Raw genomic sequence first — 25,927 nt, 5'->3', positions numbered from 1 at the left:
TGGTCTAAACTCTAACTAACAACAATTAGTCCTTTAAGTAGAAATACCACAACCAAGGAAGTGTGCTACTTTTTATGTACAATCCTCCCTCAACGCATTCTCTGAAGTTGAACATTACCTTCAATAAAGCATCAATTGTGATATTCTCATACAATCAATTCTGGTATTAATCATTCCTTTTATTTGTATACTGTTGCCATAGTTTTAAAACTCTTTGACTCGCCTCGGACTCGCCACGGACTCGCGAGTCCTTTGGCGAGCCGAGTCGACTCGCCTAGGACTCACGTGGCGAGTCCAAGCGAGTCCCTGCGAAAGACTCGCGAGTCTTTCGCAAAGACTCGCGCGAGTCTTTCGCTCGGACTCGCGAGTCTTTCACAGGGACTCGCGGGCCCAGAAAAAACGCGCCCGTGGGGCTTAAAACCACTTTTTTTTTTCATTTTTTGACTTCAATTTGGGTTTTTTTTGGCTGGAGCAGGTTAGAAGGGTTTGGAGGAGTAGAGGGAAGAAGAAAAAATCAGCAAGAGAGATCTAGGTAAGGATTTTTCTCTTTCTTTTTTTTTTTCATTTGAATCATTTCATTGTTTTGAAACTGAAAAAAATCTTGAAAAACAAGGGGATATGCTGCCAAATTTTTTTCTATTTTCTTTCCTAAGTTATTTCCTCTTTTTTTTTTCTTGTTTTTGAATGCTATTTTTCCCAAATGATTCATTGTCATTTTTTTTGTTGATTTTCCATAAAACCCTGCTGATTTTTTTTTTTCATGTTAAATCAGCAATGGCAAGTTCAACTCCAAGGGCAACCCCAAGGTCAGGAAGACAAAGAGATAAAGCTTGGAAATATGGGATTGCAGGAAGCAAAAAAGGGGAGGTCACTTGCACCGAATGCACAAGATGGATGACTGGTGGAATCAATAGATTAAAATACCACCTTGCACAAATACCTGGATATGGTGTGGAGGCATGCCCCAAATCAACTACTGAAATTATTAGAGAGATGAAGGCCATTCTTGCTGAGAATGATATGCATAAGGAAGAAAGGCAAAAAACAAGAGAAGCCATAGCAGCTGCAATGAATCCCACATTGTCCACTTCGGGTCCCATTGGTCATAGTCGGGGTCGTCAGTCACTTTCATCTTTTGGTGACAATGAGGGTGAGGCTAGTGGCACTCCTGTTAGATCAGACCCTAATTTTTTTGTACCACGCAATGTTCCAGGTGCACAACCTTCACTTGAAGGTACAGGATGGAATAAAGAGAAGCATGAACAAGCACGGATAGCAGCTTCAAACTTTTGGTTTTACAATAATCTATCTTTCAATGCAGCAAACAATGTGTATTGGGAAAGTTTTGTTAATGCATGTACAGTGGCGGGTAAGGGGTTTAAGGCCCCAACAGGTCATGACTTCAGTGGGCCATTGCTAGAGAAAGCTGTGAAAAATATAGAAGGTGTGGTTGATGATCAGAAAAGGTATTGGAAGAGAAAAGGATGCAGCATTTTATCTGATGGATGGACAGATGGACGGAATAGGACTCTTCTCAACTTCTTGGTGGCTTCAAATGGTGCAATGGTATTCATAAAGTCTGTTGATGCCTCAAATGAAATAAAAAATGCAGAGACTTTGTGTAATCTGTTGGATGGTGTGGTTCGGGAAGTTGGAGTTGAGAATGTTGTCCAAATTATCACGGACAACGCAGCTGCATATGTATCTGCAGGTAGAATGCTTATGCAGAGGCATCCTTCGATTACATGGAGTCCTTGTGCTGCACATTGCTTGGACTTGGTGCTAGAGGACATTGGGAAGATTGGATGGGTGAAGAAGGTGGTTGAAGATGCAAAAAGTGTCACCAAATTCATCTACAACCATACTTGGGTGCTTGCTTTGATGAGAAAATACACAAATGGCAAGGACCTTGTGCGACCTGGAGTGACACGATTTGCTAGCCACTTCATCACTTTGCAGAGCATTCTTAGTGCCATTCCTCATCTTAAGCAGATGTTTGTGTCAGATGCTTGGTTGGGGTCTGCATACTCCAAAAGACCTGAAGCAGAGAAGATTGTGACCATTGTTTTTGATGATGGGTTCAATAAAAGTGGAGAGGAGTTGACTGCGGTAAGTAACAAACACAAAAGTAAAGTTTATACAATCTTGTCTATTTGCTGATTTTATTTTTTAGGGGTTGATTTTGTATTAATTTAAAATTTGTTTTAATTTTTTTAGGTGACAGAACCTTTGGTGAGGGTTCTTCGTATGGTGGATGGAGAGGGCATGCCAATGGGTTTCATTTATGAGGCCATGGATAGGGCCAAAGAGGCCATTTCACATTACTATCGTGGAAATGCAAGAAAATGTGAAATCTTTTGGCGCATCATTGATCGTAGGTGGACAAACCAACTCCACCAACCGATACATGCCTTCGCCTACTTTTTGAACCCGAAATTCTACTTCTCTGATTCATTTAGGGCTGATGAGGAGGTCATGGCAGGTGTTATTACATGCATTGATAAGATGACACCTGATCCTGAGTTGAGAGACAAGGTTCTTGATGAGTTGGAGGTGAGATTTGACATTTGCAATTGCTCTATCTTTATTTATGAATTCGGAAATGTTCATTATTGAATTTGAGTTTGACACTTTGACTATCTAGTATCTATTTCTGAATTTGGAAATGTTCATTCCATTGTTCAAGATCTACAAAAGTGCAGAGGGGAGACTCTTCTCATCACAACTAGCAATTGATAGGAGAGGAAAACAACAACCAGGTAAAACATTTAGTAACTTAGTTCAATAGTGCAAGAAAAAACCTACAAACTTGATTGTTACATTTTTTTCTCAATTCTAATATTTCTAAATGTTTTTTGTAGATTTATGGTGGGAGAATTATGGTGCCGGCACGCCTAATCTTCAAAAGATAGCTATCCGTGTTTTGTCTCAGCCATGCAGTGCTTCTGGGTGTGAACGAAATTGGAGTGTCTTTGAAAGCATTCACACAAAGAAGAGAAATAGATTGTCACAAAAGCGGCTCAATGATCTAGTATTTGTTCGGTACAACCTTCGCCTTCGAGTTAGACAGGTGGAGGGTGTTTCACATGAGGCCATTGACTTGGATGAAATTGATCCATATGGTGATTGGACCATGAATGAACAAAATGATGGTGATGATGTCCTCCTTACCGAAGAAGAAATTGCAGAAATAGAGAGAGGAGCAGCACAAGATGCAGAAGGAGCAAGATTGGATGAAGATGAGGACGAAGATGAGGATGATGATGAGGACTATGACTTTGAAGAAGAATCATCTCACCATTTAGATACCACAACACCCACTGCTACTACTTCTAGCTCAAGGCCTGAAAAATTGAGCTATATTAGGAAAAATACAAAGAGGAAGATGTAGTCTTCTCTTTGGTTTGTTCATTCACATTGCTGTTTTTCACATTTGCAGTTGGACTTGGACATATCATTATATGTAATTTTGTGAACATTTATATACTTATGCTGCCATTATAGTATTATACATTTTAGAGTTGAAACTTGAAACTTGAATATGCTGCCATGAATGATGAAATTTCAAATATTGTGTGTTTGTACTTTGTAGATCATATGACATGTGTAATGTTTCAATTATGGCACTCATGTTCTCTAAATGCATTAATTTCTTTATGTTTTTTTGTAAAACTATGGTTTTTTTTTTTTGCCGAGTCTTTCGCGAGACTTTCACGAGTCCGAGTCCGAGTCCAAAATTTTGGTTTGCCGAGTCCGAGGCGAGTCCGAGATTTTCAACTATGACTGTTGCATTGATAGTGTAGTATATTAGAAGATAAGGCTTACCTTTAAATTGAAGTCAGCGTAGTGACTTGAGTGGTTTAGTCATAGATCAACTACTTACCAAGACGGAGAGTACTCGCAGTTTTTTTGGCACTACGAGTGACTCATGGGTTTACTCGCAACTCGCAGATGCCGGAAAAACTGCAAGTACCCCCCGGCTCAGCTCGCGCAACTTGCTGAGTTCATGTCAAGTGCTCACAAGGGATAGAAAAACATAGGTCAAAATCATGGGTAAAAAAAAACCACCGCTTATATTAACTGATATGATAAAACACAGGTCCAAAAACAATGCCATTCACTAGAAAAAACACAAAAACGAAAAATGGCAGCCCTAAATGCGATTTGCAGAAGACATGAGGGTTTTTTGTGCCACGATTTGTAGAGGACATGAGGGTTTTCAATGCCATGATTTGCAGAAGGCCCAAGTAAGGATTTCTAATTTACATAATTTTATTTATTTATTCTTGTTATTTTTTTATCAATGTTTAAATCAGAGTTCCGTGACTCGCGGCGAGTCACGCGAGTCAGCGGGCCGGGTGACCCCTGCCAAGTCACGGTGACCCTGACCCGGGCTCGGACGGGTCAGAGGGCGTGACTCACCGAGTCAGGCAAGTCATTCCCTGACTCGCCGAGTCCGAGGGTCGTGACCCGGCTGGAGTCACTTAATAAAGTGCAGTAAAAAAAAAACAAACATACATTTTTTAATGACTTTTTTCGCCATTTCACTTTCTTATAACACCCGATGCCTTTAGAAAATAATAAAAGTATTTTTGGCCTCGCGGGGCGCTGCCCCCAAACCCCCATTGAAAAATATAGGGGGAAACCGCGCCGATAGAAGTAGGGAAAATCTAACCTCTAACTCTGATTAGGCTCCATATAACAACACAACTTAGAAATCTTGGTAATTGGTATTTAGATTTAGTATTTCAAATTTCCTATAGTCTCATTTGAAAATGTAATTCTTATACTGTAATACTGTCATAATTCTTATAACTATATCAGCACCACCACCCCGTCGCCGTCCCCCTGCCGTCCCCAAACTTAGGCCCTTGGTCTCCCCGTCCCGGAAACACGTCCCCTCGTCCCCAACACCTATGGCTACTCAGACTGGCACATCACAGGCAAAGACTATGGCTACTCAGTCATCCAAGACCTACCTTAGACGCCTTTCTAGGAGGCAGATAGACGAGGCTGAGCCAGAGCCTGAGCCATAGACTTGTTTTTGTTTACACTTTACAGTTACATATATGTTTGGGAACATTTGAAGTCATGGATTTTATATACATTGGACAACATTTATAACTCTATATATCTATGTTTTCTAATTCCTTCAGCTACAATTTACATTTCTACGCATGTGATGGATGTATGTTTATGTATGTGATCAAATTAGCTTCTATTTGATGATGTTATAGTGTCTTTAAGCTTAATTCAATAATGGGTGTATGAAACAAGTTTTAAATTGTTAAAAATCTCTAAATTTCAAGGGTTTTCTTATTTTGCCGAGTCAGCCTTGCCGAGTCAGAGCCGAGTCCGAGTCTGGGAACTTTGGTTTAAATAATGAAATAAATGGAGATGAACTTATTTTACGTTAAAATAAAATAAGTTCATCTCCACATTTTTTCATTATTTTACATTAAAAATGATTTTTTTTTGTTAATTTTTCTTACATAAAATTTCAGATGAATTTAGCTAAAAGTTTCCAGCATAGAAATGTATATTTAGGCTATTCAATTTTTTAAAATCTGTAATCAGAAAAATATTTTTAAATTTTTTTTTTAAACTGTCATATTTAGGTTATTAGATTTTTAAAAGTTTGTAATCAGAAAAGTATTTTTATTATATATTTTTTTTAAACTGTCTATATTATAAAATTAGAATGATAGAATTGGAAACATAATTCCATTATTTTAAGTTTTAAACATAGAGAGATTTTGAAAAAATGAAGTCAAAAATTTCTTATTCAAATCTTTTGATTAATTCTTCTTAGCTTTGTCAAATTTCAACTGTAATGGCAAATTAATTCTTTTTTCAATTGTAATGGAGATAAATAATTCTTCTTTTTTGTTGTTCTCAATGTTGTAGTTTGACTTAAAATCACACTGGCATCTGTATCCGCATCTGCTTCAAACTCAACAAGTGCAATTTCAAGTCAACCTGTTGGAAGGAAACCTCCTAGTAGCTGTAATCCCAGTTGGAAACATGGCATAATGGGACCAATACCAGAGACTATTATTTGCACCTTGTACACGAAGAAGTATAGTGGAGGCATCAATTGCCTCAAATACCATCATGCAGACATTCTTTGCCGTGATGCCAGGCCATGTCCAAAATCTCTTGAAGAGGTCAAACAAGAGATGATAGCCCTCCTTGCAGCACTAATTGAAAATAAATTGGAGAGGGCAAGAAACAAGCAGCAATACAAGAGGCCATTGCTCCTAATTTGTCAACAAGAGATGAGGTAGATGTGCAGCAAAATGTTGGCTCTAGTTGCGGTCCACATGTACATGGCCAATCTTCCTCTTCCACTTCAATCAAATCCATTTTTTTTGTGACTAGAAATGAACCAGGATCACAGCATTCATTGGAAGCTACTGGGCGGAATAGAGAGGTGCACAAGCAAGCAGAGAAGGCTTGTGCAAAATTTTGGTATTATAACAACCTTCCCTTCAATGTGGCAAGGAGTCCTTATTGGGAGAGCTTGACAACAGCAGTGACAGTTGCAGGGAAAGGGTTCAAGGCCCCTAGTCCAAAAGATTTATCTTTTATTTCCTTTTTAGTAACTATGTTGTGTCATGTTTATCCATTAAATGTGTCATCACTGTCATGTTAATCCATTTCATCTCCAAACATATAAAGGAGATGAAACCCTTTGTAATCTGAATTCTAATATCTGATAGAATAATATTATGTTCAATATCTTCTTACAAAATAGTATTCATGTAGTTTACAACATACAATAGACCAAGAATACTCAATCAAGAGTCTCCCTATATAAATACTCGAGAATGACATGAGCTTCACATTACATTGACATGATTTGAAACATTGGTTTACTATTCATGATTAGCGAAGCATGTTTTGTTGGAAGACTATCCAAACACATTCCCAGATTAGCAATATGGTCTATAATTCCTAACTTATTCAAATATGGATCATTTTACCAAAACATATAGACAAAAGAAATAGAATTAAATAATAAATATGAAATCATACAAGCAATCAGTCATCACAAAAGAAAAGATAAAATAAGGAATCAAAGTGGTCCATAAACACTTTTGTTGCCCATAAGATTTGGCTTCATCAACCACATTTATAATAAAGGTCACGAAAATCAAGGAAATAACTAAAAAGTAAACTATTTTAACATTTAAGGGAAAGTTAGAGAAAAACAATGGTAGAAACAAACTTTCTATATATACAAAGAGTCAAATTTTGACCAAAAACTCGGATGCAGCAGCAAAGTTTCAAATATTGACCAGTAGCTTTGATGCAGCAATAAAGTCTCAAATTTCGACCAATCGCTTTGACACATGATAGTTGAATATCCATTTTGCAGCTTCAAAACCCTTTTATAGTTCTTCCATAGCATGTGTCATCTCAATATTACTACAATCAGATTCAAACTGAACAATTAAATGTGAAGCAATTCATCCTCAAGCCTATGACTTTGGTTGCTTGGCCCATAGTGTTGAGAATTGTCGAGGACAACCAAACTCACTAGGTCTGATCCAAGGTGCTACTAATAAGGGTAAAGCCTCAAACATTGAAACTTGCAAGTCCCATTCCTAGACTCGTTGATACTAAACATCCCCAAAAAAACAACTTTACCTAAAATACCAATAAGACACAAACTCTCCTATAACCATTTGAACCATTTTTTGACTTAACCATCACATTCACTCTTTTCATTCTCTCACTCTACTCACATTTTCATCATTTTTCAAAGGAGCTAAAATATTTTGTACAAGGAGCTATTACAGATGGTGGTCAATTTTTTTGTGCAAAATAGATGATATAAGGAGTAGGATCTGAGTTGCACACATTTTCAACTTTCAAAAACTTCAAGCATTAATTTAAGGTAAATTGAAAATCTTTATTCTCTCTTACTTGTTTCTCTCATTGTTTTTCTCCTTCAGTTTTCTTCATGTTTTATATTTATATTTTAATATTTATATATTCTAAATATAAATTAATAAAATAAGAATGATAAAACCCTAATTCTTTTTTTTCTCTTTCTTGAATTTTTCTTCTTGCATTTTCCTTGGATTTTGCATGCATCTTTGTTGGGTTTTGCTTGATTTTAACAGTCTAGATTCTTAAGTTAACCCTTTGTTTTCTTCTCCCCACAATCCAGGTTTTATAATTTTAGTATGTCAAAGCCACAAAGGAAAAACCTTTCCGAAGAATGCATATTAGGTTAGAAGGGAATGTTTTTTGAAAGTATTGTAATGCAAAGTTTGTAGGAGGTGGCATTAAATGTCTCCAATACCACCTTGCATGTCTGATTATACATGACATATTATTGCATTAAAATGTTGGACTAGAAGTTGTGAGATAAGTGCTAGCACTTTCTTTTGCACCTTTCAATGCAACACAAAATAGAACAGACTTGCAATAACTAGGGAAGCTCCATGTAAAATAAAAAGCAACCTATGATTTACTATCTTTACAATGTTTTTTCGGGAGTTTCATATTCAGGCTAAATAAATTTTAAATGTGTGTCTTTTGGGTTTTTCAAGTGTACAAGGTTGAGACACTCTTTCAAAACAAGGCAAAGGATTTTATGATCTTAAAAGGATTGTCGTTCAAGTGCTGAGCCAAGCATGCAGTGCTTTGGTGAGTGCAACTGAAGTTTGTTTGAGCACAAACACTCCAAAAAATGCAATTGGTTGTTAAAACACAGGTTGGATGACGTCATATATCTGCATTACAATGTATGCCTCTACCACAAGACGACTGTAGCAGAAGAAAAAGAAGAATTAGCCTCCATTAAATAGAAAGAGTATGATCTCGCATCTAAGTGGATTGCCAAGAATGATGACCCCATATTTATAGAGGACTGTGTGTACATTGATCAATTCAATCATGATGTGTGGCTTGTCTAAAGAGGGAAGGATAAAGGGTGAGCTTGCACAGCCAAAAAATGGCTATAGATTGATGATGCAAAGGTTGAGTAACCTTGTCTATCTGCATTAACGTAGGCCTCTGCCACAAGAAGATTAGAGCTGCAGAAGAACTACCCCCATTGAGTTGAAAGAGTATGATCCGCATTTGAGTATATCACCAAGAACTATGACTCCATGTTTATAGTGGAGGAACGTGAAGATTAATCAAGTTGATCATGAAGTGAAGCTTGTATAGATAGGGGAGAAGGAGGAGCAAGCTTGTACAGCTAGAGTCAAAGAGGTTTCCCAACGTAATCATGTTGCCACAACTTCTATAGATAGAATAGAAATCACCACTTCTAAGATGTACACAAAGCATCACAAACTCCAGCATCATCTATCTAAAGTTGAGAGGAGTGGCTCCTCTCAATCTTCGTTTGATTTTTTAATATTGTTATTTAGCACATGGAATCTAAATCCATTTTTCTGAACAAGAAAACAATTTCAAGAATATCAAAGCAATGTTTCTTTATTACATTTCTTAGTTGGATCTTTGAGTATATACATATGTATGTAGATCTAATTAATTAGTTTGTGTACATTAGAAGTCAAATTGATATGGAATGCAATATAAAAAAAATTCCCCTAAAATACATTATGTTCAATGTTCTTTTAAATTTGCTGAGTTTTGGTTAAGTCTTTCCACTGTTTAGGCCCAAGTCAAAAATTAGCTTGCCAAGATTTTTCCAAGTCTAAGTCTTGACACTATGTTTTGGACCCAAAAACTCCAAGAACGACTGGCAGCAAATTTTTTCAAACCCTCACCCACGTCAGCAGCCTCATGCTGGCATTCCATTTGGAAAGCGACTGCCAATCAAAACAAATAGAACACTATGTAATGTCCCCTTTTAGAATCTCCCTTATTCAAGCCCTAGAATAACAATTTCAGCTTAAGGGGGTAATTTATTTTTAACTTAAATTATCACATATAATACATGTTTCAAAGTAATCCTGGTTTAGGTCCTAATAATATTAATAATCATTGAACTTATAAATATTAACATTAAACCCCAATTTCCATGATTCCATATAACAAGGTTATGCCCTAAATAGAGTAGAATGAGATTAGAGATACCTGGTATTCTGAATGAAGGCCTGTAGGCAAGTTAGAAGATATAAAATTATAAAATGCATGATTATAACAGATCCTAAGAACTTATTTGAGTAAAGCATGAATTCATTTTAAAAGAACTTAGTCATACAATAGGAATAGGATAGGATGACTGAGTGTGGTGCCCAAGAAACCCTCTATCCTAGGCTCAAGGGCAGCTTAACCCCCTTGATCTCATGTGGCCCATACCATCAATGAGGTGGCCTACCTAGTGAGGTGTCCTATCACCGTTTTCCTCCACTTGTCATACCCGTCCTATAACTTGTGGTTTACATATTCATTCAGCATGATAGAAGGTATGAGGGCTGTTACAGCAAGGTGCCCAGGAAGTCTATTCTTCATAGGCCCAAGGGCAGCATCTTTGTACCCCCTTGGCCTCGTGGGACTCCCCGGTCTTAAACCATGAGGTGGCATACCTACAAGATAGCCCCAACACCATTTTCCTAACTGTAACTTCTCTCCTTTTATCATGTTCAGTAATACTTAGAATAAACCCTCAGAAATATATCATATTTCAGAATTATCATAACAGATATGAACATACTGTATTATCTATCATGGATCTCAGAATCTCAACAGTATACAGTATAGATATGCAGAACATAGGTATAATGGATATGCAGAAATATGTACATATTTACATGCAGAAATAGTTATAACATTGTTGCAAAGTCTGAACGTATGTGCATATTAGAATATTAAAATATTGTTAATTTTAGTATTAATGCTCAATAGTGTATATTCTTTTTTAGTAAGATCTTCTACGATCTTATCAGCAGTTTCTTATTAGAAACTTGCTATTCTTGTAAATACTCCTGTACTATTTATGAGCATCTTGCTCATTCTGTTATTCAATCAATTCTTTGAAATCCATATGCTTCTGCATTTGTTTTATGGTATCAGAGCGGTAGTGATCTTGGGCGGATTTTTTTCCTGTAATTCACATTTTCGTGTGAGGACCTGTAATACACGTTTGTGTGTGAGGACCTATAATTCACGTTTTTTGTGTGGGGGCTATCGCAAGGTTTTCTTTTCTGTGTGTTTGTGCCCGCAAGATCTATGTTCTGTAACTCCCACGTGACCTCTGCTTCAGTGTTCCGTCTATCTGCGACCTCCATGCGTCTGCGACCTCTGTGTGTCCGCGACGTCACGCGACCTGCACCCTTGGCGTCGCGACATGCAGATTCGTCGTGACCTGTGTTAGGCGGTGTTCGTGGCGTGGTGCGCGACTTGCAAACTCGTCGCGATCTTTGTTCGGTGGCGTCCGTAGCTCTGTGCGCGACCTAACCTCCCTGCATCCTGTGTGGACATCTCTACTGGTGGCATGACTCCTGTTTTTCTCTTCCCTGTGCCAAGTTTCTTCTGTCTGCAACTTTTTTGGGCATATCATGGCTTCCACGACCCTCTGATTTTTTCGATTAAGGTGTCTACCTTCAAGTTTCCATCGAAAATAATTTTTTCTTGCAGATTCTTGGTGGATTTTTCGAAACCTAATCTGGGTAGTTGCCCTTTTTTCTGGGTACACCGTTTTCCGTGCCTCGATTTTTGAGCCAACGGATTTGAATTTGGTCTTCAAATTCCTTCTGGGTTTTCTCTCATCTGTCTGGCACCTGTCTGTTTTTCTGCATCAGTCGGGACTTATCTTGAAATCCGTGCCTATTGCTGTTGTACCTGTCTCTTCTTGTCATTTTTCAGTTCATTGGGAAACGTGCAAATGGCTTCTCTAACCAATCTAATGTTAGAAGGCAGTCAACGCTTTAATGGCCACAATTACAACATCTGGAAACAGCGTATGTTGACCATTTTTGAATACGTCTTGACCAGCTTGTTTTGGGAAAAGAGCTCAGTCCTGGTACACCTGTGACTGATGATCAGTTACCACAGATTCCTTCCGGCAAGACAGCTTCTGACATCTGGAAGCATCTGAAGGAATTGCATGAGACATCCGACAAGAGCCGAGCATTCTTTCTGAAGAATCAACTGTTCTCCATTATGATGGATGAATGCATGTCCTTACAGGAACACCTCACGAGGATTAAGGACATTCAAGATCAGCTCAAAGCTATTGGTCGGACTATGGAGGAAGAAGACATGGTAGTAATCACTCTGAAAAGTCTTCCGAAATCATATGAACACTTCATTGAGACCCTCAATATTACTTCCACTAATGTTGATCTAAAGTTTTCAGATTTGTGCACCAAACTTCTACAGCAGGATCGCTGGAAACAACAGTTTGGTAGTGGTACTACGTCAGCCTCCTCGGAAAATGCCTTACCAACCCAATCCTTTCACAAGGATAAAGGCAAATTTCAATCCTCTCAGTCTTCTCAGCAGAAAGGCTCTTCTCAGACACAGGATGGTGCTAAGAAGAAGAATGTGCAGTGCAATTACTGTCACAAGTACGGCCATATGAAGAAAGATTGTCGTCAGAGGTTCGCTTCTGAACAAAAGAAGCAGGGAGGGTCACACTAGAAGGCGCATGTTGTTGAACATTCCGAGCAAAAGGAGTCTGCCTTTTATGCCTTTATGGCTAAGAGGTCTTCAAATCATGCCAGGTCTTCTGCTTGGTACATCGACTCTGGTGCATCACGTCACTTTTCTCATCGGCGTGACTGGTTTATAGACTTCTCATCTTTCAGTGATTCCATTGTATTTGGCGGAGGTGAGGAGTATACAGTTGTTGGCAGAGGCACTGTTCAGATACAGTCTGGTGGCAGGAATCTCATCTTCCTGAATGTGTACTATGTTCCTGGTATGGAACTTAATCTGCTCTCTGTCAGTCAGATTATGAGGAATTCTCCTGAGCTAGATGTGGTGTTCAGTGCTCACAAGTGTTCCATCATTGATCGGGAGACTCGTCTTACTGTTGCTGTTGGTCTAGAGGATCATGGCCTATATAGGCTTCTTGACACTGGTGATTCTCCTGAAGTGGCTCTGGCAGCTCGTGTTTCTCCTCTCAGCACTTTGTGGCATCAGAGATATGGACATCTCAACATTCAATATCTCTCTCAGCTATCTCAGGAGGGACTTGTTTCAAGGTTACCTGATATTCAGACTCAGCATCTTGGAGTATGTGGCGCCTGTCAAGCTGGCAAACAGCATCGAACTTCATTCACACCTGGAAAGTCTTGGCACGCATCTAAGGTACTTCAATTACTTCATGCTGATATTTGTGGTCCTATGAATACATCTTCTGTTACTGGTTGCAAATACTTTTTGCTTATTGTAGATGATTTTAGTAGAAAGATGTGGGTGTACTTTCTTAAACACAAATCAGATGTATTTAGTATCTTTCAGAAGTTTAAGTCCTTTGTTGAAAAAGAATCTGGACATAGCATCATTACTCTTACGACACATAACGGGGGGGAATTTTGTTCTTCTGCATTCTCCAACTTCTGTGATACCCATGGCATCAAACGCCAATTGACTACACCCTACACTCCTCAGCAAAACAGTGTTGTCGAGCGTCGCAATCGTAAGGTTGTTGAGATGGCTCGCTCTATGTTACAACACCGGAGTGTTCCGAATAAGTATTGGGCTGAAGCAGTGTTTACTGTTGTCTACCTCCTTAACCGTTCCCCTACTCAGGCTGTTAAGGGGAAGACTCCAGAAGAGGTTTGGTCTGGTCGGAAGCCTAAGATCAGCCACCTGAAGGTTTTTGGCTCTGTTGCCTATGTTTGGATTCCAGATGCTAAGCGCTCCAAGTTGGATTCCAAAAGTCAGAAACTCATGATGACAGGATACAGTGATCACCATAAGGCCTACTGACTGATCGATATAGACACTGAATGTCTTATCTTCAGTCGTGATGTTGTATTTGATGAAGACAGAGGATTCTTTCAGTCCCCTTCTTCTGAGTAGAGTTCTGAGGATCAGCCTCACAGTGTTCTTATTCCATTAGGTTCGCCTGATGGGAGGGATGATGCAGAATCTATTTTCGATGATGCACTACCTGAGTTCCCTCCGGAGAATAATCCTCCTCCTGCTGCTCCTGTTCCTGATCCTAAGCCTCTTCCAGCTCCTCCAAATGTTAGCACTTCTACTCTCCAGCCTAAATGATGGGCCAAGACCATTGGTGATCTCAAGGATACTGAGCTCATTGAGGGTAGAACCTCCCGTAATAAGAGCAAACAGTAGCATACAGTCAATTTTGCTCTCATGGCTAACATACATAGTGTTTTTGAGCCTCAGACATACTCAGAGGCTAAAGGTATACCTGAGTGGGAACAGGCTATGGAAGTTGAGTTCCAGAGTCTTCAGAAGAATCACACTTGGGCCCTTTCTGATCTTCCTTCAAGGAAGAAGCCCATTAGCTGCAAATGGGTGTACAAAGTAAAATACAAAGCTGATGGAACCCTAGACAAGTATAAGGCTCGTCTTGTTGCTCGTGGGTTCTCACAGAAAGAAGGCATTGACTACGAGGAGACTTTTGCTCCTACAGCCAAAATGAGTACCATACGGCTCGTTCTTGCCTTGGCAGCCCAGTTCAGTTGGAAAGTCCATCAGATGGACATCAAGAGTGCTTTTTTGAATGGTGACTTACAGGAAGAAGTCTACATGACGCAACCCCCAGGTTTCAAGGTTGCTGGTCAAGAACAGAAGGTCTGTAGACTAGTCAAAGCACTCTATGGTCTGAAACAAGCTCCTCGGGCTTGGTACATGAAAATTGATAAGTACCTGACAGATCATGGTTTTCAGCGGAGTCCATCTGATGCAAACCTATATATCAAGCATACTAGTAATGATGTTCTGTTTGTGGTTGTCTATGTGGATGACTTAATCATTACTGGCAGTTCAGCACATTTGATCACTAGGATCAAATAGGATTTGTGCCGCACCTTTGATATGACAGATTTGGGACTTCTACATTACTGCTTAGGAGTTGAAGTTTGGCAGACTGAGAACAGTATCTTTCTCTCTCAGTCCAAGTATGCCAGAAGTCTTGTGGACAGGTTCAGAATGCAGGATTGCAAACCTGCCTCTACTCCTATGGAACCCGGGCTCAAACTTTCAGCTCAGTCATCTTCACCAGTTGTGGATGAATCTTTGTTCAGGCAACTAGTGGGCAGTCTCATCTATCTTACTGCCACTAGACCTAACATCAGTTTTGTAGTGAGCTACATGTCATGCTTCATGACAGCTCCCAAGGCTGATCATTGGATAGCAGCGAAGCGTGTGCTGCGTTATGTGAGTGGCACTCCTGATTATGGACTTCTGTACGCTCGGAGTTCTAATCCTATACTCAGTGGCTACACAGATTCTGAATGCGCAGGTTCAGTTGATGACCGTAAGTCTACAGTAGGGTATGTGTTTAGTTTGGGATCTGGTGCTGTCACATGGACTAGTAAGAAGCAGCAGGCAGTGGCTCTCTCCTCGACAGAAGCAGAGTATCGGGGAGCAGTTAAGGCATCTTGTGAGGCGGTTTGGCTTCGACGAATGCTTGCGGATATGCATGTCTCCCAGGCAGGTCCTACTCCCTTGTTCCGTGATAATCAGGGAGTGCTCAAACTCGCCAAGAATCCAGTCTTCCATGAAAGAACCAAGCATGTGGAAACTCATTGTCACTATATTCGACAGCTGGTTGAAGATGGATCCATCTAGTTGCTGTATGTTCCTACCTCGGAGCAGCCAGCAGACATCTTCACCAAGCCCCTTGGTCCTGATAAATTTGTAAAATTCAGGGGGTCTATAGGTGTAGTTAATAGATTGAGCATTAAGGGAGGGTATTAGAATATTAAAAAATTGTTAATTTTAGTATTAATGCTCAATAGTGTACATTCTTTTTTAGTAAGATCTTCTATGATCTTATCAGCAGTTTCTTATTAGAAACTTGCTATTCTTGTAAATACTCCTATACTATTTATGAGCATCTTGCTCATTCTGTTATTCAATCAATTTTTTGAAATCCATATGCTTCTGCATTTGTTTTAGTGCACAGGAATTCATACCAGAATATCGTCCTAACTTAACAGTAGCTGCAGATTTGATCTCTTTATTCTGTCCTCTCCTTCCAAGATTGTTCTATCCTCTATCCTTCAATGCCTTGTTGTTGTACCTGAAATGGCTTTATGTATCTTTCATAGGCGGTGAGGAGACATGCCTCTCTATTTGGTCGCAACTGTTTTGGGAGACACGACCCTTCTTGTTTAATTGCTGCCAACCATAACTAATGATTTGCTTCTTTAATTTGTGCTAGCTGATCCTCCTTGCTAATAATATTAATAATGCATTAATTAATTAATTGTTTTCACTATACATAAGATCGCTGTCCCTAGAGGGAGAGGGACGACCTTGTAAGATAATTTTCTTGCTAGAAGGAATTTCGATCAGGGGTATGACACTGTCATACATAAGTGCGGTCTATATTAATAATACTATTAAATTATGCATAAGAATATTACCAGGCTTCATATATTAAGCATACATACTAAGCACATCCCCATGCATACCACCAAGAACAAGGATGTTACTGCCTGTAACTTAATAACAGTTCTCATCTGATCTGATCTGATCTGATCGATGGTGATCCCACTGGATGTTCTTGATTCCTTTCCTTTATATCTCTCAATGTGAGGGAGAGGTCACACCTCTTCATCATGTATGCCCTTTTGGCAAGACACCCTTTCCAGCATTAGCACCCTTTGAAAGAGTGCAACTCTTCATCATATCTACCCTTTGAAAGGGACACAACCTTTCAAGATCAGATCTGCACTTCTTATTTAAATCAGATCTGCACTTCTGATTCCCAAATTATCCCCCTCGAATGAGGTTCTCTTCTCCCTTTTATATCTCATGTTCGAGGGAGTCACAACTTTTCATTTCGTGTCTTTTAACCATTGATTAACTTAATTAAAATTTGATTATATTTAATTATATTCTTTTATATTTTTATTTTATTATTATTATTTACTCTTAAATTTTATTTCAAAGTGGGGACATTACGCACTGACAATACAACAGACATACAGACATGCCCCCTTGTGGCATAGAACCTATGATTAAAGTCACTATGTTCTGAGGTCTGCTGTTAATTTTTTGCTTCAAAAGCAATTTCAAGCAAACTTTGTATCTTTTGATAATGTGTACTGCATCAGCCTCAAGGATGACTATTCATCTTTCTTTTGAAAAATTATGTAAATTTGTAACTATTGGTTTCTGTTAAACATTTAAGTTCCTATATTTTGCTGTTTTTATAAGGGCTTGGTTTGGTGACTGTCTATCCTTCAATATGAATATACCTTATCTATTATCAGAAATAAGGAAAACAAAACTGAAATTTCAGCCATAAATTTCAAGCTGTAGAACAAAACCTGAATATCTGTGCTAGACCTAACATTGATCTCAAGTACTCAACTATGGCGAGCCAAAAACTTGAGTTATGCATATAAATAAATGATACAGAAGCACATACACACTTTCTTCTCACATTACCAAATGGAAACAAAAAATTGTCAAAAGATTCGTAACACATAGCAGAGAAGAACATGAATATTGTAACAGCAAGAAAAACAAAAAAGAGCTAATCTCACCCTATCAGCAAATAAGCTCTCTTTTTTATTGGTTTTAAATAATGCCAGTTGAAACTCTTCCTGCAAAAAAGCCAATCAAATTATCAAAATATCATCAGAATCTTCCACAAATAAATCTCCCTCATAGATCTCAGTCCAAAAGCACATATGCAATCCTAACTAAGATTGCTACAATACCACAGGAAACATGCACATCCCTTTGTTACAATAAACACACAGCAAAAAGATGTTCTTTTACTTTTTTAAATAATTGGGAAGATGACAACATTTGTTTGCTTATGACATCTGCAATACTAACTAAGATTGCTACAATACAGCAGAAAACAAGCACATCACTTTGTTACAATAAACACACAGCAAAAGGATATTCTTTTACTTTTTACAATAATTGGGAAGAAGACAACATTTGTTTTCTTATGACAATATCCATTCACACAATAATCATTTGCGACATTGCATTTACCCTTGTTTTAAAACTATTAGATTTGAAGCCATCAAAAAGTCAAAAAAAAAACATTCATTTTATCTCTCCTCACTGACCTGAATTAATTTTTCTATTTGTAAACTGGTACATCGAGCCAGCTTGGACTAGATCATCCTACATGTCACCTCAGCAATTGTGTAATCATAGGTCAACTATCATTCAAAGTTTCAATTGCAGGGGAAAGAAAATGAGAAAGTAAATAGCTACTTAATATAAGCCCTAGCATTGACCAAAATCTACTTGGCACCAATTCTTATAGCAGCAATGACTTGTTGTGTTGACCCTAAAATTAAACCTTTCAGCCATTCTTATAGTATTGACCCAAATACTTTTGAAGAAGATTCTGCTGCTGCATGAACTTCTTACTTGGGCATTATTTTCCTACTGCAGCATTCACATTTTTTTATTTTTTAACTGTGTTGACCAATAAAAGATTGGTGTTTAACTATGTCTGTGTTCTTTGCTATGAAGATAGAAATGGTTTCTTATGTTTGAAAGTATGTTGACTTTGTTGACTATCTAATAATTTATAGTTCAAAAACAAAGACTTGGTAAAAACTTGGCAGAGATTCAAGGCTGACTTAGACCTGGCAACTTGACAAAAAAGGCAAATGAAATTATTTACAAAAAATTAAAACATAAATATTATGCAAACATATAAATTATAAAATGTATCAAATGAGTCTGTAAAACATAGGATAAGTGTTCTTATTACACTTCAATACAAAGAGAGTACAATAATGCATCATCATGCAAATATGATGGCCAACCAATAAATATGATATGTAAATGAAATTATTGTTGGAATTGATTGCCATTGATGTCAAAGGAATACAAGGAAGGAAAGATTGGATTAAGATGTAGAACCTGCACATATATTTCCAATATTATTGGTTTTGGTTGATATGTTGATAAGGAAGAGCTTGAGATGTCAGTACATTGCTGTAATGAATGTGAAGGTTTGAATTACTCACAAAGTACCAAAGAAATGCTATTTCCTGCAACTAGGAATTACATGTCAGCAATATAGGACATGAAAGACAGCGATTCACAAGTCTACTACAACAGAGAATAATGAGCTTGAGGCAGTGTTTATGTTTGAAGACAAAGGCAGCGATAATGTTTAAGTAAGTATAAGACTAATAACAGCAGAGCGCAGATTATTACTATGTATAGAGCAGTGATTAAGGCAAACATAATGGAAGTCGATATACAGTTGCTGACGAAAGTAATGAATTAAATAACAATATCAAAAAGTTAAATAAGGCAAACTAAGGCTGCAACTATATGAGAGAAAAATAGAATAAGACAAGAGAATAGGACAATAGAACAAGACAAAAAAAAAGAAGGCAAGCGATTGATAAAGTAACAAAAAGCAGTGATTAAATGTAATTAAGGCAATCATTAATAATGAACAGAAGCGATTCATTGTGGAAAGGTAGCGATTTTGATTAAAACCCCTAAAGGCAGAGACCACATTAATCAAAGACATTTGTTATATTTTATAAGGTGTTGCTTATATTTAAGGCAGTGTTTCTTTAAAGAGGCAGATAAAAGACAAAAGGTCAATGAATAAGACAAGATCAGATAAGACAAAAAAGCAGATAAAGAGAAAAAGTTCAAGGCTGCAATTAATGAAAATTGCTTAAGAAAATAAAGAACAGTATTTTAATGTTTTAAAGAGCAGCGATTAGTATTTAAAAAGCAGCGATCAGCATTAAGGAGTGGAAATAATAAGTCATGTCTATTCATAAGATTGTGTCTATTCTAAGTGATGTACCCTTCAATTCAAAGCATAAGATCGAAGTGTATAAAAGGGAGATAAATTTGGATGAAGATGTTGTGAAAAGGTATATAATATCCAAATTTGAAAGGATATAATTCCAGATTTGAGAAGAGAGACAAGTATGATATGTGAAGATCTAACATGCTAATCAATATGTTTATAAAGATAACAAAGCATTCAAAGACAGATTTGCAAAAGTGAATAGATGCACCTCTTAGGTGAAGCAGTATGATAGAATAGTATAAAGGAAATATAAGAGTGCAGAAGTATGTGTCAGTGTTCCTTAATGTAACATCATATGAAAAAGGATGGATTTTGTCCAGACAGAATATATGAAGAGTTAGTGAACAGATACATGACAAAGGCTTGAGCAAATTTTGAAATGGTAAATTGATATTAAACTAATGAAGCGAAGCAAATACATATAGGCAATTTACAATATGATGTTTATAAATGAAACAATCGCCAACTAAGAACTAACTTAGAAACTATCTAAGAAAACGAAAGACGACTAAATAAACTAAATGACCATTAAGTAATTATTAGAATACTTTTAGTTAGCTATGTTAGTTATTTTTAGTCTGTTTATTAATGGTCATTTAGGGGTTTTTATTTATTAGTTTATTTTAGGCTTCTATTTTTAGAAGATGTAGTTCTATTTTTGCATCACTTTGAAGCTCTTGTAATTGCCTTTATATACGCTTGTAATTCATTCAATAAAGTACAACTGATTTTTGGTTTCATGGTATCAAAGCAAGTGACAAGCTTCTAAAAATTTCTCGTGCCCTAGCTACCTAGAAATAATTTCTAGAAATTTTTTGAGATTTTTTTTATGAAAAAAAATTGGTGGAATTTTCCAGGGTTTCTGGGCGAGTTTATTTTCGGCAGATTTTTGAGGGCTCAATCTGCAAAGTGATTTTCTAGATTTGCTGATGTTCATTTTTTTGGGCAGCAATTTTTCCAACCCTCTGCTACTTTCGGTGGCTGTTTTTGGCAATTCTGGGCGCAATTTTCAGCTCACGTTTTTCAAGCGCAGCGGCCTTTTTTACTCATCAGATTTGTGTTTTCTTGGCGGCAACAACACATTTTTTCATGCGTCGAGGTTTCAGTTCCGCGATATTCTCTGCGCACGATGAGAGTTTGTGTTTGTTTTTCACACGGCTGTGTTTCCTGTGTCTCCTGCAACCGAAAAAAATCGCATTTTCTGTGCACCATTTAGGGTTTCCGCGATTTTTTCCTAGCCACGATTTTCTATGTTCAACGAATAACGGCTAGGAACCAATTCTTCTGCTCACAATCTAGGGTTTCAAAAAAATCCCTAGGGTTTCAAGTGTCTCTTATGCAGATTTATTTTCTGATTTTTTCAGAAAAATTAAAAGTTTCAGATTTGCCAAAAAATTTAATTTTCTGGGTTTTTCAGAAAAAAAAAATTGGGTCTTCAAAAATCCATGGATTGGGTTCCGTGCCAAGATTTTGTGCCTGCTTTTCAGATCTTTTGGAATTTGTAACAGCTATTGCTGAAGGTTTTTGCCTGGTTTTTGACAGAAAAATCAAATTTCTTTTCAAGCTCGAGTTTGCCTTGTTTTTCGTGCATAAGAAAACGGGAGGGATAGCTTCGTTGACCAACATTATGTTGGAAGGTAGTCAGTGCTTCAACGGCAAGAAGTATAATATAATAATACTTGGAAGTAGCAGATGCTTTCTATTTTTGAGTACTGGTGCCTTGACCAGATTGTTTTGGGTAAAGAAACTCGTCCTACAACGGCAAGTGATGACCAGACCAAGTTTGATGAGCGTAGCCGAGAAACAGTTATGTTGTTGAAGTTATCAATCACCGATGATATGCTTCAAAAAGTGCCATCAAGCAAGAAAGTTAATGAGAATTGGGATCACTTGAAGAATCTTCATGAGACATTCGACAAGAGCTAAGCGCCTTTCTGAAGAACATGTTGTTCTCAATTAAGATGGATGAGAAGATGTCACTACAACATCTTACAAAGATCAAGGAAATATGTGACCAGATGGAGGCTATTGGTCGCAAGATGGAGGAAGAGGATATGATCGTAATCACACTGAAGAGCCTGCCCAGATCCTATGAACACCTTATCAAGACACTCAACATTACCTTCACTATTATTGACTTGAAGTTTGATGTGTTGTGCAACAAGCTATCGCAGCAAGCTAGGTGGAGACAGCAGTTTGGTAGCAGCGTTGACATGGCTAGTGTGGAACAGGCGTTTACTGCCAAGGACAAAAGCAAAGGCGACACCACTTAGCAGAAAGGACAGTGCAAATCTAAGGAGCGGTTGAAAAAGAAAATCACATGTCACTATTGTGGTGGAGCTAGTCATATCCAGAGGTTCTGTAGAAAGAGGTTGGTTGATCAGAAGTCCAACCAGGGAGGCTCTCAGGAGCAAGAGCATACTCATGTCACAGAGCGTTCTGAAGAGGAATCAACCTTCTATGCTTTTTGATAAGCAGATTTTGTCATCGGTTGGGTTTTTTTATTTTTCTCCATAAAAAATCATGGAAGGGTTTTGCTTGATTTTTCCTCAAAAATCAGGGAGTATTGTTTTGTGTGATGTTTGATGCTTTATCGCATGTCATTTAGGGGTTTTGATCGATTTTGTTCTCAAAAATCATGCATTCTCTATTGGAGAATTTTAGAGTTTTTACCCTTTTTTTCCACAAAAACAATGATTTGTAACTTCAATTTTGAAGGGTTTGCCAATTTTTCCTCAAAATTGTGGTTTCAAGTTTTCGTAAAATGACCGTTAACCGACGGCATTAGAATATTTTTAATTAGCTATGTTAGCTATTTTTAGTTCGTCTATTAATGGTCATTTAGGGGTTTTTATTTATTAGTTTATTTTTAAGCTTCTATATTTAGAAGGCGTAGTTCTATTTTTGCTTCAATTTGAAGCTCTTGTAATTGCTTTTATATACGCTTGTAATTCATTCAATAAAATACAATTGATTTTTGGTTTCAATAATTAATTAATTACTCTAATACCCTCACTTAATGGTCATCCTATCAATTACACTACACCAAGTTGCCCCCTAAATTTTACAAAATTGTCTGAGCTAAGAGACTTGGTGAGAATGTTTGTAGTCTGGTCCACAATTGGAACATACAGCAAGACCACAGTTCCATCTTCAACAAGCCAGTAAATGAAGTGACAGTGAAGCTCAACATGTTTGGTTCACTCGTGGAAGATTGGATTCTTGGCAAGTTTCAACACCCCCCGATTGTCATAGTACAAGGGTGAAGACCCTACTTGAGACATTTTCATGTCAAAAAGCATCCTTCATAGCCAAACTACCTCACATGCTGCCTTAACAATTCCTCGATACTCTTCTTCTGTCAAGGAAAGAGCTATTGCCTGCTGCTTCTTACTAGTCCATGTGAATGCACCCCTGCCAAGACTAAAGGCATGCCCAGAAGTAGACTTCCCGTCATCAATAGCACCTGCCCAATTTGAGTATGTTAAACCAATCAGCCAAGGATCTTTGCTTTTGTTGTACAGAATGCCAAAGTCAAGTGTCCCTTTCACATATCTCAATGCACACTTCACTGGAACCCAATCTTTTGCTTTAGGGGCTGTCATGAAACAAGATATGTAGCTCAGAACATAACTAAGATCAAATCTAGTGGTCATACGATAGATAAGGCTGCCAACTAGTTGCCTAAATGCTGACTCATTCACCATAGGTGTATCTGATTTGGCTGATAGTTTCAACCCTTTCTCGATAGGTGTAGATGAAGGTTTGCGATCTTGCATCCTAAACTTCTCCAGCAAACTCTTGGCATCTGAGAGATGAAAATGCTGCCACTTGTTTGTCAAACCTAGACAATAAGACAATAATGCAAAAGTCACAAATCTATCATATCAAATGCCTAACACAAAATCTGTTTAATTTGTTCAAGCAAGTGTTCTCCACTACCAGTAATAATGATATCATCAACATAGATGACAATAAAAATGGTGTCAATACTAGCACACTTGACATACAAGTTGGGTTCCAAAAGACTTCTCTAAAAGCCCTATTTAACCAAGTATTGATCAATTGTGATGTACCATGCCCTGGGGGCTTGTTTTAGGCCATAAAGAGCCTTTACCAATCTGCATACCTAGCATTGTCTACTTGCAACCTTGAAACTTTCAGGCTGCGTCATGTAGAACTCTTCCTCCAAATCACCATTGAGGAAGGCACTCTTTACGTCCATCTGATGGGCTTTGCAACCACACTAAGCTGCAATGGTTAGAACTAGTCGGATGGTGCTCATCTTTGTTGTGGGAGCAAAGGTTTCCTCATAATCAACTCCTTCTTGTGAGAAGCCTTTAGCCACCAACCGATCTTTGTATTTATCAAGTGTTCCATTGGGTTTGTACTTCACTTTATAGACCCATTTGCAGCCAATGGGTTTCTTCCCAAGAGGAAGATCTAACAAAACCCAAGTGTTATTCTTCTGAGACTACGAGCTTCCATAGCCTTTTCCCATTCAAGTATTCCTTTTGCCTCTGAATAAGTTTGGGGCTCAAAAACACTCTAAATATTGGCCATAAGAGCAAAGTTGACTATGTTCTTTTTTCTCTTGCCTCTAGAAGATCTACCCTCAACTAGCTCATCATCATGAAAATCACCGATAAGCTTTCCAACCACTTAGGTCGAAGAGAAGAACCATCTACTTCCAAATTAGGTGTACCAACATGACTTGGGCTGCCTGAAATAAACTCATCTGGATGCTGATCCAAGTTGTCCTAAGGGAACTCTGATGGTACAATATCATGCCTTGGTGATTCCGCAACCTCGGGTTCAAAATCATCAGAAACCCTCCCTTGAGGTAAAGCTAATGGAAGCCTACCACCTATATTTCTTTTCTACAAAGGCTAATCTTCAAGACACTGGATGGGAGAAGTTGTTAATATTTTACGTTGTTAATATTGTAAGAAAGGTCATTGTACCTTTTCTTGCATATTATAATTTATGATTGACGTGCCATACCATCTAAAGGAAGCTATAATGTCCCCATTTGGGGTTCTCTTGCATTTCAGTTGGCTCTAACCTACTAGGTGTGTACCAGCCTTATTAGAGGGGTTATTTGATCTAAACATGTAGCTCAGATGGTCTACAGGACTCATATGCCACTTTCTGAAGCTATTTCCAACTTTTGGTGTGTTCTCCAAGATTCTTGGAGAGAGCGTCTATTTATAGTAAGTCACTCAATCAGGTTTGATTCTAATCATTCATCATCGATATCACTCCAATGCAATCAATTTTTTATTATGATTCTTTTCAACTGTTTTTGCAACTCATGTGTAATATTGAGCTATTAATTAGATCATTTACCAAGGTTGCTTAATATTATCCAAATTATTTTAAAAGTACCTTAGTATAATAGCTCATTGGAATGAGAATTGAAAGTTTTAAATGTTGGAGACTTAACAAAATGACTAAAGTGCCCCATATAAAAAAATATTTAAATAAATCATTTTCTGGAGTTATAAGGCTAATTTAATTCATAAAGTGATTTTATATTCTACTTTTCAGAAAGTTCTCAAGATGGTTACAAAAGAAGGTTGGGGTCTCATTTGAGACATACAAAAGATTCAAAATCTTGTTTATTTCTCTGTGAAGATTCAGAGTTTTGTGCCTATGGCCAAACTCTTGTAGGATGAAAACCCCAATGGTTTCTTGGAGTTGAGAACAAAAAACCTCTATCTTAACAAGAGCGATTCCACATAGGGATAGATGGAGTGTTCAAGGATTGAAGCAAGGACACAACCCTCATTCGTCCGTGATGCAAAGGTATTCTAGCTAGGTCTATATTAGTGCAAAAAGTTAATTTAAAGGTTTTGCATTTGGAACTCAATGATTCAAAAAAAATTAGAAATTTATGAAATCTTAACAAAGATAAATTTCAGATTGAATGGTTGTTAAATTAAAGATTTTGGGATGCTATAATCACATGTTATTGTTGTTGGGCAAAGAGAATTCAATGTTTTTCAATGGCATTCATTAAGA

The 25,927-nt window shown here is 37.7% G+C and overlaps 2 protein-coding genes across 5 annotated transcripts in view; one reads left to right on the top strand and one right to left on the bottom strand.

The window, feature by feature from the left end:
• Positions 1-25,927, bottom strand: part of LOC131027350 (calcineurin B-like protein 3) — a 252,230-nt gene that overhangs the window by 162,872 nt on the left and 63,431 nt on the right. For all 4 annotated transcript variants that reach the window (XM_057957385.2, XM_059218110.1, XM_057957384.2 and 1 more), the window contains one exon: positions 17,631-17,690. In XM_057957385.2, coding sequence (XP_057813368.1) covers positions 17,631-17,690 — 60 coding nt within the window. The remainder of the gene's footprint in view (positions 1-17,630; positions 17,691-25,927) is intronic.
• LOC131874580 (uncharacterized) lies at positions 1,457-3,559 on the top strand. Its single transcript, XM_059218109.1, has 4 exons — positions 1,457-2,109; positions 2,218-2,553; positions 2,687-2,759; positions 2,862-3,559. Exons 1-4 carry the CDS (start codon positions 1,564-1,566, stop codon positions 3,389-3,391), a joined length of 1,485 nt encoding a protein of 494 aa, XP_059074092.1. The 5' UTR covers positions 1,457-1,563; the 3' UTR covers positions 3,392-3,559.

This window comes from Cryptomeria japonica, chromosome 3 (assembly GCF_030272615.1).
Source record: "Cryptomeria japonica chromosome 3, Sugi_1.0, whole genome shotgun sequence".
Taxonomy (NCBI): Eukaryota; Viridiplantae; Streptophyta; class Pinopsida; order Cupressales; family Cupressaceae; genus Cryptomeria; species Cryptomeria japonica.
The sequence above is the reverse complement of the archived record's forward strand: the minus strand, read 5'-3'. Positions and strand labels throughout refer to the sequence as shown.

What these genes read in the sequence shown, in the direction of transcription:
- LOC131874580 (XM_059218109.1), top strand. Translation starts at nt 1,564, where the DNA reads ATGGTATTCATAAAGTCTGTTGATGCCTCAAATGAAATAAAAAATGCA. An exon ending in AGGTTCTTGATGAGTTGGAG is followed by an intron (nt 2,554 to 2,686) that starts GTGAGATTTGAC and finishes CCATTGTTCAAG; the next exon opens with ATCTACAAAAGTGCAGAGGG. An exon ending in GAGAGGAAAACAACAACCAG is followed by an intron (nt 2,760 to 2,861) that starts GTAAAACATTTA and finishes TGTTTTTTGTAG; the next exon opens with ATTTATGGTGGGAGAATTAT.